Source organism: Periplaneta americana, chromosome 8, assembly GCF_040183065.1.
Source record: "Periplaneta americana isolate PAMFEO1 chromosome 8, P.americana_PAMFEO1_priV1, whole genome shotgun sequence".
NCBI lineage: Eukaryota > Metazoa > Arthropoda > Insecta > Blattodea > Blattidae > Periplaneta > Periplaneta americana.
The window spans coordinates 115,080,725-115,097,206 of record NC_091124.1 but is presented as its reverse complement, the minus strand read 5'-3'; the positions used below and the strand labels follow the sequence as shown (position 1 = coordinate 115,097,206).

Sequence of the window (16,482 nt, the reverse complement as noted above, 5' to 3'; positions counted from 1 at the left end):
CAGTGTAGATACTGTATGTATTTCGAAATTAGTATATCCACCTAATACACGGTCCCAGTTAATATGCAGTTTACACGTGGTCCCTTGAACAGCGTCTTATCGGGGTTTTACTGTACATTGGTATCTTACAAAATAAACCAAGATTTTTATTTAATGAATGAAAATGTGTATTGGATTTGAGTAAATATGGTACTCACTTAGTCAAGATCATTCAGTGTTCATTTTTATTTTATATTTTGTAACAAAGTATTTTTTAATCAACTGATATACAACATTGTCACAACATATGACAATCACAAATGTTTTAGTTGACTTCTGGTATTGACTTACTCTGTTCACTCCCCACCAACATATTTCCATTTAAATGTACTACAATCAGATTACGAAAACATCTGTTCTGGTGATGTCTATCATGTTAAATGATATGCTTATGAAATTAACTGAAAATTAAATGGTGGGTACGACGCATTTTTCAAGAACATTCCAAACTATAGTGTCACTTCCTAAAGCAGAACAGATTATATTTCTTACAAACATTGCTGTTTCAGACAAAATACTGAATAATTTATGTGAGAATAAATTATGAATGTGAATAAACTGCATAATCTTCAGAACCAAGAAGTAAATACATTTTACATGTGCACGAATTCTGCACATTACAAACATCACTCTTCTTATCATTCACTCTTTGTCTAAGACTATATATGTAGCAATAAAATGTTTAAAAAGAAATGTCTGTTTTTGAACATAAGCTGTTCAACGGCTCGTATATACATATAAAATAGTCAACAATCAACATAGGTATCAGAATATATATATATACTGTACCCATCCTTCTCAGTCTCAGTATTACAGGGCTTTTGTGATTAGTGCAATGTTTTTCAAATTATTATAGTGCACTTCAATGGGAAGGAGGAAAAAAAAAAAAACTCGGGAAGGAGGATCTTGAAAATACACCTACTTTTCTTAATGGAAGAGCTACATTAAAACATCAGTCAGGAATGCCCGAATTAATAATTAACACCTTCACCAAAAGGGCTAATAAAACCAGCCCATAGCATGATGTATAATATTCTAATGTGAATTTGACAAGCACTGCACTAAATTCAGCTTCAACAAATTCATTATAATTGTGAAAAATATTTATCCTTTGAAATCCCATACTATACAGTGTTTCTTGTTATATTACAGATAAATTCAGTTTGATTGCCTGCATACATGCATCCTTAAATTTACAGTACTGACATTCTTCAATTTTTTTTGGATAAGAAAACTTAACGATGTTCACAATTTATGAATAAAAACTACATAATACCAAAGAAGTATGGTAATAATGTCCCAGCTTAAGCAAAGTTTAACATTACGATATCTCATAGCATAATCCAAATTACGAAAATATTGTTGATTGGAAAATAAAAGAATGACTAGGGAGAAACTTATGCTTTGTTAACTATTAAATGCAGCAGGTGTTATGCCTTAATCTCAGAACAATTTCTGTCTTTAATTTTGCCCCTTTCAAAAAGATGAAGAAGAAATTTGGGCTTTAATTAAAGAATCTCAAGTAAAGTCACAGATTTAAAATCCAGTAAGTCATTCTTCTTTTATCACTTGAAATAGAGGCAAAAATACACGAAAGTGTTCAATTTTAAGAATATTCACTCATGCATTCATCCCCACATTAGCAATATATAAAACCTTCTCAGTCTTGACCTCGTATATTTACAACACAATGTACTCACGAACTTGTTCTAGAGTCTCTATATCAACTGTTTGCATTAGCTGTTCGAATTGTGATGCTCCAACCTGATTTTGTAACTCTGACATCTGTCAACACAAAGTTGCAAACAAAGAAATAATACTAATAAATAAACTTTACACTTTTAACAAACAAGTATATAAACATTACACTTTTAACAAACAAGCATGTCTTATATAAAATGTGTATTGTAGTGAGATCACATTTTATTAGGAAAATGCCTGTACATCACGTGCTAAGGAAGTAGTGGTTAAAGAACTTAGCTAGGCTATACGAGGTCTGTAAATAAAGTAATGAGACTGATTTTTTTTATTATTTTTGTATTCAAAATAAATTACACATCTAAGTTGTCTCCTTCAAAATAGTCCCCCTTGGGTAGCCACACAGCACCTGTAACATTGTTTCCATTCTTCACAGCAGTGTTGGAACTCCAAAACTGGAATCACTCTCGGCTGACCAGTTACCGGCTTTTTGAATGTTCTCTATTGCCCAAAAATGGTGTCCTTTCAGGTGATGTTTCATCCTCGGGAAGAGAAGAAAGTCGTAAGGACTTGGGTGCGGTGAGTAAGGAGACTGAGAAACCAAGGGAATGTTTTAAGTATCAAAAATTCATTAATGGAGACCTCAGTGTGACAAGGTGCATTGTCGTGATGCAGCAACCAGGTGGTCACAATTCCTGGTCTCACACAAGCTACCCTTTTTCAAAGCGTTTCGAGAACTTCGCGGTAAAAATTTTGATTCACCATTTGTCCTTGAGGCACAAATTCCTTATGGACTATCAAAAATGCAAATCAGCATTCCTGGCTTTGGTGGTTTATCTCCATGTTGCATTTGCAAATCAATGATTCGTCATCCGTAATGACATGATCCAAAAAAAAGGGGGGGTCATTTTCAATCCCTCTCATAAGATCAACATACACGTCCTTCCTGTTGTCCTTTTGTTGCTGAGAAAGGTTCCTTGGAACCATTTTGGCGCGAAATTTCTTCATCCCCAATTCATATGTCAAAATATAATGAACGGTGGTGTTCTTCAAATTCAACTCTTCCCCAATCATTTGTGTTGTTAACCAACAGTCATAATGCACAAGGTCTCGGGCTCTGACGACATTTTCATCAGTTCTCTATGTTGCTGATCTTCCAATGCGAGGTTCATCATCAAATAATTCTCGGCCTTTCCAAAATGCCTTAAACCATCTAAAAACCTGAGCCCTTGACAAAACATTCTCTCCACAAACCTGTGAAGCTTTGCAGATGTTTCACTTGCAGTGTGCCCAAGTCTGAAACAAAATTTGATAGTACAACGTTGCTAGAACTTGCTATCATCCATTTCAGAACATACTAGCAACCAACACATTTACAACAATAGTCGCTAGGGTGTTGAAACTCACATTCATGGCACATGGAATGTTGATCTACCCCCCTCTCAAGGATAGCCATGCAGTGTTGCAGGGTGTAATGCTAAGCATCCAGTTTCATTACTTTATTTACAGATCTCATCTCTTATGATTGTTAATATAGTTCTTGCAATTAATGGTGTTGAAGTTCACTAGTTGAAAATAATAAAAGATAGGTTCCTGCTTCATGATCAGAAATGAATTTCGACATTGGTAGATTATCAGAATCTAAGAACATCAAGAGTTAGTAATGTTTGGAGGTATAGGAAACTAAATAGCAAACCAGATTTTTTTTTTTTTTTTTTTGTTCATATCTAAAGGAACTTTATATCATTTGTGTAATTTAAGGCATATATATGTGAATATTGCTTTCCATATCTGTGATATGTAGCTGTTTTCGTTCCTGAAACTAAAATTAACAAATACAGAGGACAGTAAAAAGACTTCAAATAAATTCACCAATATTTATCAAGTCTTAAAATATTTTGTACATCTTTTCAATAGAATAATAGGAGGTTCATATTTATACACATACTGTAAGCATGTGAAATACTAAATTAGAATAGAACATTAATGATTTAATTATTGTACTCAATGATAGTTTCTTGCTGTAACATTTCTTTGTTAATTATTTGAATGATTTTAGATATTCTAAACTAGGCTGTTAGAAATTTGTCCTTAAAACAAGATGTATTACTAACGAGCAGATTGTAAAAGGCAACATTTTTAAATACACTGTATACAATAAAATTCGATAACACTTTTCTTAATTTATAAAAAAAAAAGACTACAAACAATATAACTCATATATGTATACAGAAGGTATATTGCATGGGCACACAAGCACAAAAAAATCACATAAAGAGAGGTGGGAGAGGGAAAGAGAAAGAGAGAAGAGTGTGATAAAAAGTATAAAACTTTTGTTCCATTACATAAAAATCATGCTTATTGCCTAAACAAACAACAGTGGCAAAAACAGGAATGTAACAGCAGCTGTAATCAAAATAAAGAATAAAAAAATATTGCTAATCGCTTTTCAGTAACCTGTGTTGCCACCTCTGGCATGGAATACAGCTAGGCATTGAAGTGGCATGCTTCTGATAAGCCTGCGGATGGCATCCTGGCTATGGCTAGGGACCGAATTTATAGGTTTTCACCTATTTTTTTTTTTTTTGCTTTACTCATAATTTCTTAGATAATTTTCCGAATCATGGCCATTTAGAGTCATATACGTAAATTCTGCTGAATCTAAAAGTCTAAATTGGACTTCAAGAACTAAAAAAATCCAAATCATAATGAATATATATATATATATATTTACTGCGTTTTATATAAATATATTTAGAAATTTCAATATATCTTATAGTTTTCATTCTCTTTTGCACTAAAGAAAATTCTTCACCCCTTCAGTTTTTAGTTGTTGTTTTGAATAAAATGGTTAACAGGGAATTCCGTCCTTCTTTGTATAGTGAGCCATCCTTCAGAGGCTTCAGCCTCTCAAGAGCGCTGATTGGGACTGTATGTATTTTGAAATTTCCACTATTCACAGATATGACATGCCAGTAAAAGGGTATGAAGTGACTGAAGTTTTTCTTGAAGTGAATGAACTGCGAAAAAATCACATCATAGAAATTTGTGAAGTTTTCGGACATGTTCCCTGATAGAAGACTCTGATCTTGCGTGTGCGGGTACGAGCTATGAACTTTCTGAGATCTCTGTGCAGTCTGTCTCATTGTGATGCTTCTGATGTTAACATTGAATTTTTATATTGTGTTTTGTAAAGCTATATCAAAACAAGTGAAATCACATTTATTACGACAGTGGATTGAAAATGATTCCATCTTTACCACCAAGGGAAAAGTTATCCATTGTTAAGCCTGCCAGAAACAAGTATCAATTTTTTTCACACACATTGTACCTGTTAATGTCGTATATAAATAAATATCACAGGTACATCTAGAATTTTTAGGGGAAGAAAAAATATAAAACAATTATTGATTATTTATTGATCAGCTATTAAATTAGAGGTCTTAAAAATTCGAAAGATGTTATGTTTAAATCCATTCAATTTATACATGCATTTCAGATTGTCATTTATAACATTTTTCATTTTGCAAACGTTATTTTTTGTATGGATGTAAAGTGAAAACAAATTTGAACATACGAGATTTAAATTCTAATTTTTTGTTTGTGCCGAAACCACCACTCAGGGATTATGTTTTGTAATTTGTGTGAAGTATTGGGTTTCATTGCCAAAATAATTCTATTACTGGCTAGTTTATAAAATAATAAATATTTTTTTTAACTCTCCCACTCCTGGACCACTACTCAAGTTATTTTTTGTCATGTGCAGGTGAAATATGAACAGAAGTTTCACTTGCTGCAGCAGGAAAAAAAGTACTGTGGAATGCCCTGAACTGTAAGTCTTAAGTTATTTTTAGAGGATATTAATGGAAAGAAGATACTTGCCAGGAAAACTTCACTTAATTTTGTGCAAAATTTTGCAAAAAAAAAAAATAGCACCATAGCTTGCACAGTTAAAGACACAATGCAGGTGTTATGGCCTGGAGAGGACGGGTAACAAATTCTCACTTTTAATAACAGATCAAATTCCAGCAGAATTAATACAAGAGGTTGGAAATGCATTATCTAATGAAATTTATAACCTTGTACTTGATATTTGAGAAAAGGAAATTGTACCCGAACAATGAAAGGAGTCCATAATTGTACCTATTCTTTAAAATGGGGAACAAGATTAACCGTAATAACTTTCGAGGAATATCACTTTCATTGACGTCATACAAAATGTTGTTCAATATTCTTTTGAGAAGATGAACTCCTTATGTAGATTAAATTATTGGGGACTATCAATGTGGTTTTCGGTGTAATAAATTGACTATTGATCAGATTTTTTGTATTCAACAGATATTGGAGAACAAATGGATGTGTAAGGGCACAGAACACCAGTTATTCGCAGATTTCAAAAAGGCATATGACTCGATTATGAGAGAAGTTTCATATAATATTCTTACTGAATTTGATATTCCCAATAAAATAGTTTGATTAATTAAAATGTCTCTCAGTGAAACATACAGCAGAGTCTGTATATGCCAGTTTCTGTCTCACACTTTTCCAATTCACTGCAGGCTAAAGCAAGGAGATGCCTATCAACTTTACTTTGTAACTTTGCTCTAGAATATGCCATTAGGAAAGTCCAGGAAAACAGAGAGGGTTTGGAATTGAACAGGTTATATTAGCTACTTGTTTATGCGAATGATGTGAATGTTAGGAGAAAGGCCACAAATGTTAGAGAAAACATGGAAATTTTACTTGAAGCAAGTAAGGAGATAAGTATGGAAGTAAACCTAAAAAAAAAAACAAATATATGATTATGTCTCGTGACCAGAACATAGTACAAAATGATAATAGAAAAACTGGATATTTATACTTAAAAAAAGTGGAAAAATTCAAGTATCTTAGAGCAACAGTGACAAATATGACACTCAAGAGGAAATTAAACACAGAATAAATATGGTAAATGCATGTTGCTATTCGCCTGGGAAGCTTTTATCATTCAGTTTGCGCTCGAAAAGCTGAAAGTTAGAATTTATAAAACAGTTATATTACTGGTTCTTCTGTATGGTTGTGAAACTTGGACTCTCATTTTGTGAGAGAAACAGAGGTTAAGAGTGTTTCAGAATAAGGTGCTTAGGAAAATATTTGGGGCTAAGAAGAATGAAGTTGCAGGAGAATGGAGAGTTACACAATCCAGAACTACACGCATTGGAATTTTCACCTAACATAATAGTTGTTTAGTCAACTGTCCAAAGAAACTCATAAGTAACACCAATAAGGCATCACTCATGAGGCAACTAGGCCAGGAGATAACGGGGTAGGTTGGCCAGTTCCTTTCCCCCTCCAATGCATACAAACAATTGTTCTTCCTCTGACACATATCGTCAAGTGAGATGTACTACTGATAATAGATGTACACTTAACAGCAAAAAGAATGGGCTGCTGACAATTTCTTAAGTTCCAGATATGTAACATTGTGCATGCTTGTCTCGTCAAAGCCGTAGTTCACCAGGTAACACATAATTAACCCATTTAAATTTGCTCCACTTTGTTTAAGAGTCTAAAATATGTTATAAAATCGAATAGAGAGTTAATTCTAGATAAACCAGGGTCTCTGAAAAGTGAAATAATAATAAAATTGATAAATACAAAATCACCCGAAGCGAATATGAAAAGGAAAGGCACGTATTATGCTCGAACGATATTAACAGTCATAGTAGCATAAGTCGTTACGGCATTGGTCTACTGAATGGATAGATGGTAGTAGCTCAAGATTCGAATCTCCCCCAATCTTCTTTTTTTTAATTACCAATTTGATATTATATATGTCTCGCAAAGCTATATTTATGTCGCGACATCTCTTAGAATATGCCCAAAATCTAATAAATAATAAACCTCCCTCTCTCTTTCAAGCAATACTGTCTGTTAATAAAACGTTCTGTCTCGTCATTACACCTGAAGATGGCAGAGACTACAATGCACCATTCACATCCGAGGAGCTGGAGGTGGCACTAGACACATCCCCTGACACCTCCCCTGGCCCTGACAACATCCATAACTGCATGCTTCGTCATCTTCCACCAGTTGGAAAATCCTTTCTTCAGTCAATATACAACAGAATCTGGACTAAGGGTGTATTTCCATCTTCTTGGCATTCCGCCATTGTAATCCCAATTCAGAAACCGGCAAAGGATCCTTCTTTACCTCGCAGTTATAGGCCAATTTGTCTCACCAGCTGCGTATGCAAGGTTATGGAAAAGATGATAAGCAAACACCTGATGTGGGTACTCGAATCGGAAAACCAATTATCTAATATCCAATGTGGTTTTCGTAAGCACAGATCCACCACAGACCATCTTGTTCGGCTAGAGACCGCCATTAGAGATGTTTTCCTCAAGAAGGAGCATCTTGTGGCGGTCTTCTTTGTTCTAGAAAGCTTGCGATACCACATGGCGTTATGGAATTCTGCAAACTCTGCATGATTGGGGACTTCGAGGCAGTCTTCCAACGTTTATTGCGAAGTTCATGGCAGAGCGGTATTTCCGAGTTCAAGTAGGCACCACACTTTCTAACGAACATCTTCAAGAAAACGGCGTTCCGCAGGGGCCTGTATTAAGCGTACTGCTTTTCTGCATAGCAATCAATGGAATTGCCCACTGTGTGGGTGACTGAGTATCTTCTCTGTTGTAAGTTGATGATTTCAGCTTATATTACAGCTCCTGATATCTTCCATCCATCGGTCGACAGTTGCAGCTGGTCATCAACGTGCTATCAGAATGGGTTGTTCACAATGGCTTTAAATTCTCCACTCAAAAAATGCAGTGTGTCCACTTCTACAACCATCGTGGACTTCATCCACATTCTGAACTGCGTCTTAATGGAGTGGAGTTGCAATATACAGACACTGCTAAATTTTTGGGCCTTATCTTTGATTATAAATTAACGTGGGAGTTACATATATGTGATTTAAGAAGGCGTTGTGGAAAGTCCCTAAATATTTTACGCCTTTTGTCAGGGGTTCGCTGGAGGTGCAGACCGCATAGTTCTTTTATGGCTTTATCGTACTCTCATCCAATCAAAGCTGGATTATTGGTATTTTATTTATGGCTCAGCAAATAAATCTAAATTACGGCTTTTGGATACTGTCCATTATCATGGGATTCGATTCTGAACGAGTCGGATAGAGAGCCTGTATTGTGAAACGGGAGAACCTTCACTGTATCGGCGACGTAATGTCCTGCTGTGCTCATATGTGGTTAAGCTCTGCTCTCAGCCTGAGCACAATTCTTATGACTCTTTCCATCATTCGTCTCTTTACGGCCAATATAGTGAAAATCCACGGAGACTTCGTCCAGCAGGCGTGCGATTTCGTGAACTGCTTTCTGAGCTCGACATCCATCTACCAACAGTTCGCACACTGGCGTATACCACCACTCCACCGTGGATTATGCGACATCCCATGTTTGATGTAAGTCTGAGCCGAAGTTTTAAGAATTTTACACAGCTTTTGTTTATAGACTTCGTTTTAGTGAACTTTTATCATGTTTTTCAAATTATTCTTTAGTCTTTACTGACAGAGCCCAGGTAAATGATTGTGACAACGCTTTTTAGTTCTTTTAAGCATCTGATTATTGTATTGAGTTTCTGTTTTGTGAAGGATTTTAGATAAGGGCGCAAATAAACATAGTAACTGACTTTTTAAACTCCACTAACTCACTCTGCTCGCAGATGATGCTGTATGTGATGTCCATTTCCTTGTACACATATTTCACACCCTCTCAAACAATGTTCATGTGTACTAGTTCTACTATTGTAATGGACCTAATTACTCGTCTGTTTTTTTTTTTTCAGTTTATTTAGCATATGGGGATTAGTTTTATACACTTAATTTTTTTAACATTCCAAGAAATAAAAATCACAAAACGTTGTTGTTTTCTAATGTCAGGCGTTTGACAATAAAGTCATTTGACCTCTTGCACTCCGATATTTTTCAAAGATATTATCATGGCCAGCCGCTGAAGCACAGATTTTGAGGTGTTCCGAATCCATTTCTTGGTTTCAGTTGCACAATGGGCAGTTAGGGGACTGATACATTCCAATTCTATGCAGGTGTTTCGCCAAACAATCATGGCCTGTTGCCAATCTAAATGCAGCTACAGACGATTTTCGTGGTAAATCGGGAATTAACTGTGGATTTTGATGCAGAGAGTTCCATTTTTTCCCTTGAGATTGTGTTATCAAATTTTGCTTGTTGTAGTCTAAGTATGTAGATTTAATAAATCTTTTCACAGAGTAATACATAGATTTAGTAACAGGTCTGTAAGTAGCAGTGCTGCCCTTCTTTGCTAAAGAATCTGCATTCTCGTTTCCCAGGATTCCACAATGGGATGGTATCCATTGGAATACAATTCTTTTATTGAGTGATATCAATTGAGAGAGCATTTTAGTTATTTCTGCTGTTTGAGATGAAGGTGTGTGTTTAGAGACTATTGATAGAATAGCTGCTTTGGAGTCTTACAATATAACTGCATTTTTAAATTTATTGATGTGGCATAGAAGATTCCTGAGACTTTCACTTATTACAGTGATTTCTCCATCAAAACTTGTTGTTCCATACCCAAGAGATCTATAAAGTGAGAAGAGACAGCACGTAACACCTGCACCGGCACCTTGTTCTCTGAAGATCAAGGATCCGTCAGTGTATAAATGAAGCCAGTTTTGTGGAGGGTACCTAATATTAATTGTCTCTAAAGACAATTGTTTTAGTATTTCAGTGTTTACTTCTGATTTTAGTATTTCTTCTGTTAAATTTAGATTATATTCTATATTTAATAGAGTTAAAGGGTTTGGTTTAATTTGTAGGTTTTCTTTTAAATTCGGGATATTGATTTTCTGTTTTAATTCTTGAACAATGGATATGAAACTTTTTTGAGTTTTCAATCTACAGAGCGGACTGTATGAATGCCAATTGTTTCCTGGTAATCTAATAAGTTTTTCATATTGAATCAGTGCTTTTTCTTCTATTGTCATTTTGATGCTGTTAAAATTAGTGAGGAATCTCACAGAATCTATTGGAGTTGTTTTGATTCCACTAGTAATGAGTCTGAGAGCTTGGTTTCGAACATATTCTATTTCGTTTATGAAGGGCGAAGTAATTAAAATTTCTCTGCAGTATGTCAGCACTGGCTGTATAAACATTTTGTATGTAGTGTTCAAAGTATTCCTAGAGCATCCCCATTTCTTTCCTGCTAGTCTTTTCAGAAGGGAGAATCTTTTACGAGCTTTTTCAGAAATGTATTTCAAATGGTTGCTCCATGTTAACTTACTATCGAAAATAACTCCAAGATATTTGGATTCATAAGTCCTAGGAAGGTGTTGGCCATTGTATTGGATATTGAATTCTCTTTCTTTTTTACCAAGTGAAAATATTTGGTAGTTACTTTTGCTTAAATTGAGTGTCATCAAATTTGATGTATTCCATTCATGTAGTTGATTTAGAGCTTTAAGAGCAGAATTTTGAATTTTGTCTCTATGTCTGTAAGATCCGGAAGTCCAGAAAACTATATCATCTGCAAATAGTGCTGTGTTCATGTTTGATTCCTCTAATAGGGAGGGTAAGTCATTTATATAAATATTGAATAAAGTTGTGCTGAGGACAGCGCCCTGAGGTAGACCTCGATATGTTTGTCTGTAACGTATTGAATTTAGTGGCAATGAATCTTTGACTAAGGAATTCTGATATCTATCTGAACATATTGCTGGAGATACCTAATTTCTGGAGTTTTAGTAATAATTTATTTCTCCAAACAGTCATATGCTAACTGAAAGTCAATAAATATTGCCAAGGTATCTTCTTTCTTGTTAAAACTATCTTTTATTTCTTGGCCAAGGCATATGACTTGTTCATTGGTAGAGTGTAATTGTCGAGAGCCGGCTTGTCTTGGTGACAAAAGATTTTGGGATTCTAAATACCAAGTTAATCTGTTGGAGATCATGGACTCCATGGTTTTTGCTATCATGCTTAATAGTGCTATTGGTCGATAACTATTAACATCATGAGCAGGTTTCCCTTTTTTGTGAATTGGTACAATGATTGCTTTTTTCCAAGATGCAGGAATTGAGGTGTTCCATGATAAATTGAAAATGGATAAAAGTACAGACTTGGCTTTTTCCCCCAGATGTTTAAAAAATTCGGAATGAATGTTGTCAGGGCCAGGAGATTTCTTGGTTTTTAAATTTTGTATAGCTATTTTATTTATGGCTCAGCAAATAAATCTAAATTACGGCTTTTGGATACTGTCCATTGTCATGGGATTCGATTCTGAACGAGTCGGATAGAGAGCCTGTATTGTGAAATGGGAGAACCTTCACTGTATCGGCGACGTAATGTCCTGCTGTGCTCATATGTGGTTAAGCTCTGCTCTCAGCCTGAGCACAATTCTTGACTCTTTCCATCATTCGTCTCTTTATGGCCAATACAGTGAAAATCCACGGAGACTTCGTCCAGCAGGCGTGCGATTTCGTGAACTGCTTTCTGAGCTCGACATCCATCTACCATCAGTTCGCACACTGGCATATACCACCACTCCACCATGGATTATGCGACATCCCATGTTTGATGTAAGTCTGAGCCGAAGTTTTAAGAATTTTACACCAGCTTTTGTTTATAGACTTCGTTTTAGTGAACTTTTATCATGTTTTTCAAGTTCCTCCTTATAATTCTGTCTTCAAATATCTGGCGCACTTCGGTCATGGATTTGTATGCAGTATAGGTTTATGCGTTATCTTGTTGGAAATACACTGAGATATGTTCCACATACGTTAACTCATCACACAGAAGTTCTAAAATGTTACTGATGTACCTGATACTGTTTATTATTTGTTCATAGAGAAAAGGTTCAATAATTTTACAGCCACTGATGGCACATCACATCCTTAGTTTTGAATTGTACAATGGAGCTTCATGCACAACATCTGGTTTCTCTGATGACCAATATCTGTCATTCTGTGATGCCACGTGGCCATGAAGATGAAACCAAACCTCATCAGAAAAGTAAATCAATCGGGGGGGGGAGGGGAGGGGGAACACACACACACACACGATGAACCATAAGTAATGTCATTAATTTCAAGGGGTTATTCTTTGTCATATTTCGAACAAAAAAGTTTAATACAGTTTTGCTTGTTTTTCCTTCTTTTCGAGGAAAAAAAAATTATTTTATATGAAACATTTCATAGTGTATTTTGGGAAAGCTAGTGAAATTCCCAACATGCTCAGTCAATTTATGAGAAAAGTGTATTATGATAATAAATTATTGAAAGAATTTTAGCTTTTTCCTTTGAATGTGCAGAAATTTGATCCGAACAAATGTAACTTTTCCTTCTGAAAGGGAATTTAAAAATATTACATTCATTCAGATCAAATTTCTGCACATTTAAAGGACAAAACTAAAATTCTTTCAATTATTTATTATCATACAACTCTGCTCCCTTAAACTCACTGAGAATATTGAAAATTAAATTAATGGCTTTCCCAAAACTCACTACGAAATTTTTATACAAACAATTATCTCGGAAAGGAAGCAAAAACAAGCAAAATTGTATTAAAATTTTTTGTTTGAAAGAAATATCTCAAAGAATAACACCCTGAAATTAATTACATTACTTATGGCATCATATATATATATATATATATATATATATATATATAATAATTGAACAAACTTGGATTTCATCACCACCTTGTCCATTTTGCAGTCAAGAATTGGATCAGAATCATCTTCAGCAATGTCCAGTTCTTTCCTCTAAATCATTATGTGTGAGAAATATTGAGTAGATCAGAAAATAGATAATTCATATATTTTCTTCAATGTTTATGGCTACTAATATTCACCCTAGTAATGGCTTTATTGCCAAGAATTCATTCTTTTTTAACACCTAATTACAAAAGTTAAGCCTGCGACTGTAATCTTGTAATCTTGGGACTCTAATTCATGATATGGTGGAATTCTGTATGGTTTCAATAATTCTGTTCCTACTCCTGCACATGCTTTACAAATCCTGTCTGCTATATTAACGTCTCAAGAGACTTGCATGGGCTACACTCTAATGCTACACCAATTTCATGAAGTTTCCCTCTAATTTACATCTGGTTGTAGCCCAAGATTCTTTATTCTTTATATACGTGTTGGATATGTAAATCTGTTCCATTAAAAAATATCTGTTCACGATTGCTACAGAATGACAGAACAAAATGCACTCAATCACAGCTCCCAGAATGCTGTCAAATAGATTCCTAGTGCTGTCTTAACACAGCAGTTGCAAGAGCATGCATGCAGTCTTAGCAGCAGCTGCATGGCTTCCTATGCGGTTTATGGTCGGTCAATTTATGTGCCAGCATGGCTGAAACGATATATACAACATTGCAAAATAAATTCTCCAAGTTTGTTTCCACATCACATCACAAAGTTTCCATGTGGAAACCATGTGTAATTCGGCAACGTCAACATGGTAATCAAACTCTTGCCATACACTTCCCAGCATATTCTCTGTTACAGTGGCAGCTGCTTCTCAAATCCTATGCCTGAGTTCCTCTAGATTTTGTTGTGTATATACATGCAACCCTTGATGTAGCCCCATTGGAAGAAATTGCATGGAGTCAAATCTGGCTACCTTGGAAGTCATATTGCAAAACATCCATCGTTTCTCCAATACATCTAATCCAGTGTTGAGGCAAGTTGGTGTTCAGATAATTACAAACATAGTGATGAAAATGGAGTGGGGCCCCATCCTGTTGGGAAAGGAAATTATCAGAATCTTCTGCATTCTCGGCACTAACTATGACTGCAACATATCCAAGTATAAATATGCAGTAACAGTGCTCATGGGAAAGAAAGTTTTTACAAAGTTTTCAGTGTGACAATGCACAACATTCACCTCAGGTAAATCAAACTCATATTCAATACTTTACCCCAAATTGGACAGTAGTGTGTGTGTGTGTGTGGACTTTCCTATTTGTGTAGAATGTAACTTTATCACAGAAAACTAAACAATTCACGAGGTCTTCATCTTCTTCTATCCATTGTTGCAGTTGGGAATAAAACTAGAAAAACTGAAGTTTATCATCTGGTTTTAACTGATGCAATAGCTCCAATTTATACAGCTTCAGAGAAAGTTTCTTACATACTATCTTCCACTGTCATAACTGACATTTGGAGCTCACAGACTGCTCTAGGAATTGATTTTTGTTGGGCTTCCTGTGAATGTCTGACTTTGTCAATGTTAATATTCTCTTCATTCACGCAAGAATAGCAACTCCAATGTTTACGAATTTGTCATAAATTGCCGTCCTACTTGATGCTTTGTCATACTTAGACCAGAATTTCAGTTGCACATCTGTAGCATCCCTGTTTTATCATATTGTAGCACACACAAAACACGGTTTGAACCAAAGATCACCATTTTACAAGAGTACCAAATGTGACGAATGGTGAAACAATAGCCAGACAACAACAAAACATAGCTCTTCCATTATGAAGTCACGCATGACATTATTGTTCCATATACGCTAACTAATAATAAGAGGCGTTTCAGAGCGGTAGGTCATTTTACACTTTAAATTTGACCTCAAATATGCTAATGTAGTAGGAATAGAACACTATATGAGTGTAATCTGTACTTCACAAGAGAAGATCTGTACTCTTCAAGAGACTCAAGATGAGTGACTTAATCCCTACTCCAGTCTGACCAACAGGAGCATTTCGTTTCTACGCACACTGAAATGTATGTTGCCTGGTTATAGTAGCTTTTGTGTTAAAATTCAAACAAAACTATTTTTTAAGTTTTTCTTTCATATAATATACCTAGGACAGTTATACCACTTGTAGTCTTTGTGTAATAATAAATTAAGTATTACCCAACTTCATGTACATAGTATACAATAGTTAGTTACCTGAGATTGGAAGTAGTCCCTAAGCGCAATGGTATGGACTGGATCTGACACAGCAAGTTGTTTTCGACGATGATCATGTTCAGTTTCATAGTCCACATCATCATCCTGGCCAGGACTTGAGTGTTCAGTTAGCAGAAGTGAACTGTGACAAAACAAGTCTGATTATTGTACAATGTAATTTTGCAACTATGTATGGAAATTTAATTCCCCAATCATTTTAGAACTATTTAGGTTTTTTTCTTTTTTCTCAGGGTAATGTCACTTGAGATTTGAAAGATCATCCAAGTATAACTTATCCTTCCAGTTTTTTTTTTTTTCAAAATAATTTTACTATTCAGATAAGTATTTGTATAACAAATTTCTTTTTAATATTTCCGTCTTTACTTATCATTAGGTGAATACATTGATGTTACACTTATTATACATTACATATTTGAACTAGCATTTTCGCTTTAATCAGAGCATCATTAGATTCTTATTATTGCTATTATATTATTATTGCTATGACCTAATTTAATTATGGATCTTAAAGTATTCAATTAAAATATATTACCCTACTACACTCCGTCAATCTTTGAAACATGCTGAAATAAAATTAATTAAATTAAAAATTATATAAAATGTACAATCCATAAACATCAATTTTACAATGTAGTTACTTTCATTAAAATCATGGTGTACAGTATATGCAGTTTTCTATATATAAAAATACTGTATTAAAATTAGTTTTCTCAAAAATCATGTATGGTGCACATTCTCTAGCTTTTTGTTACAAGTTGCAGCTTATGATTATGTTTCATGTTGGG

At 34.8% G+C, this 16,482-nt stretch overlaps 1 protein-coding gene across 3 annotated transcripts in view; it reads right to left on the bottom strand.

Annotated features, from left to right (window-relative positions):
• Window positions 1-201: 201 nt before the first annotated feature.
• Impbeta11 (importin beta11) overlaps window positions 202-16,482 on the bottom strand; it is a 212,103-nt gene continuing 195,822 nt past the window's right edge. Inside the window, exons 19-20 of one of the 3 annotated variants that reach the window (XM_069833446.1) lie at window positions 15,677-15,818; window positions 202-1,824 (exon numbers count right to left, since the gene is read on the bottom strand). In XM_069833446.1, the coding sequence (XP_069689547.1) occupies window positions 1,720-1,824; window positions 15,677-15,818 (247 nt within the window). In that variant the 3' untranslated portion in view covers window positions 202-1,719. The remainder of the gene's footprint in view (window positions 1,825-15,676; window positions 15,819-16,482) is intronic. The other 2 variants (XM_069833447.1, XM_069833448.1) reach the window with 2 other exon arrangements.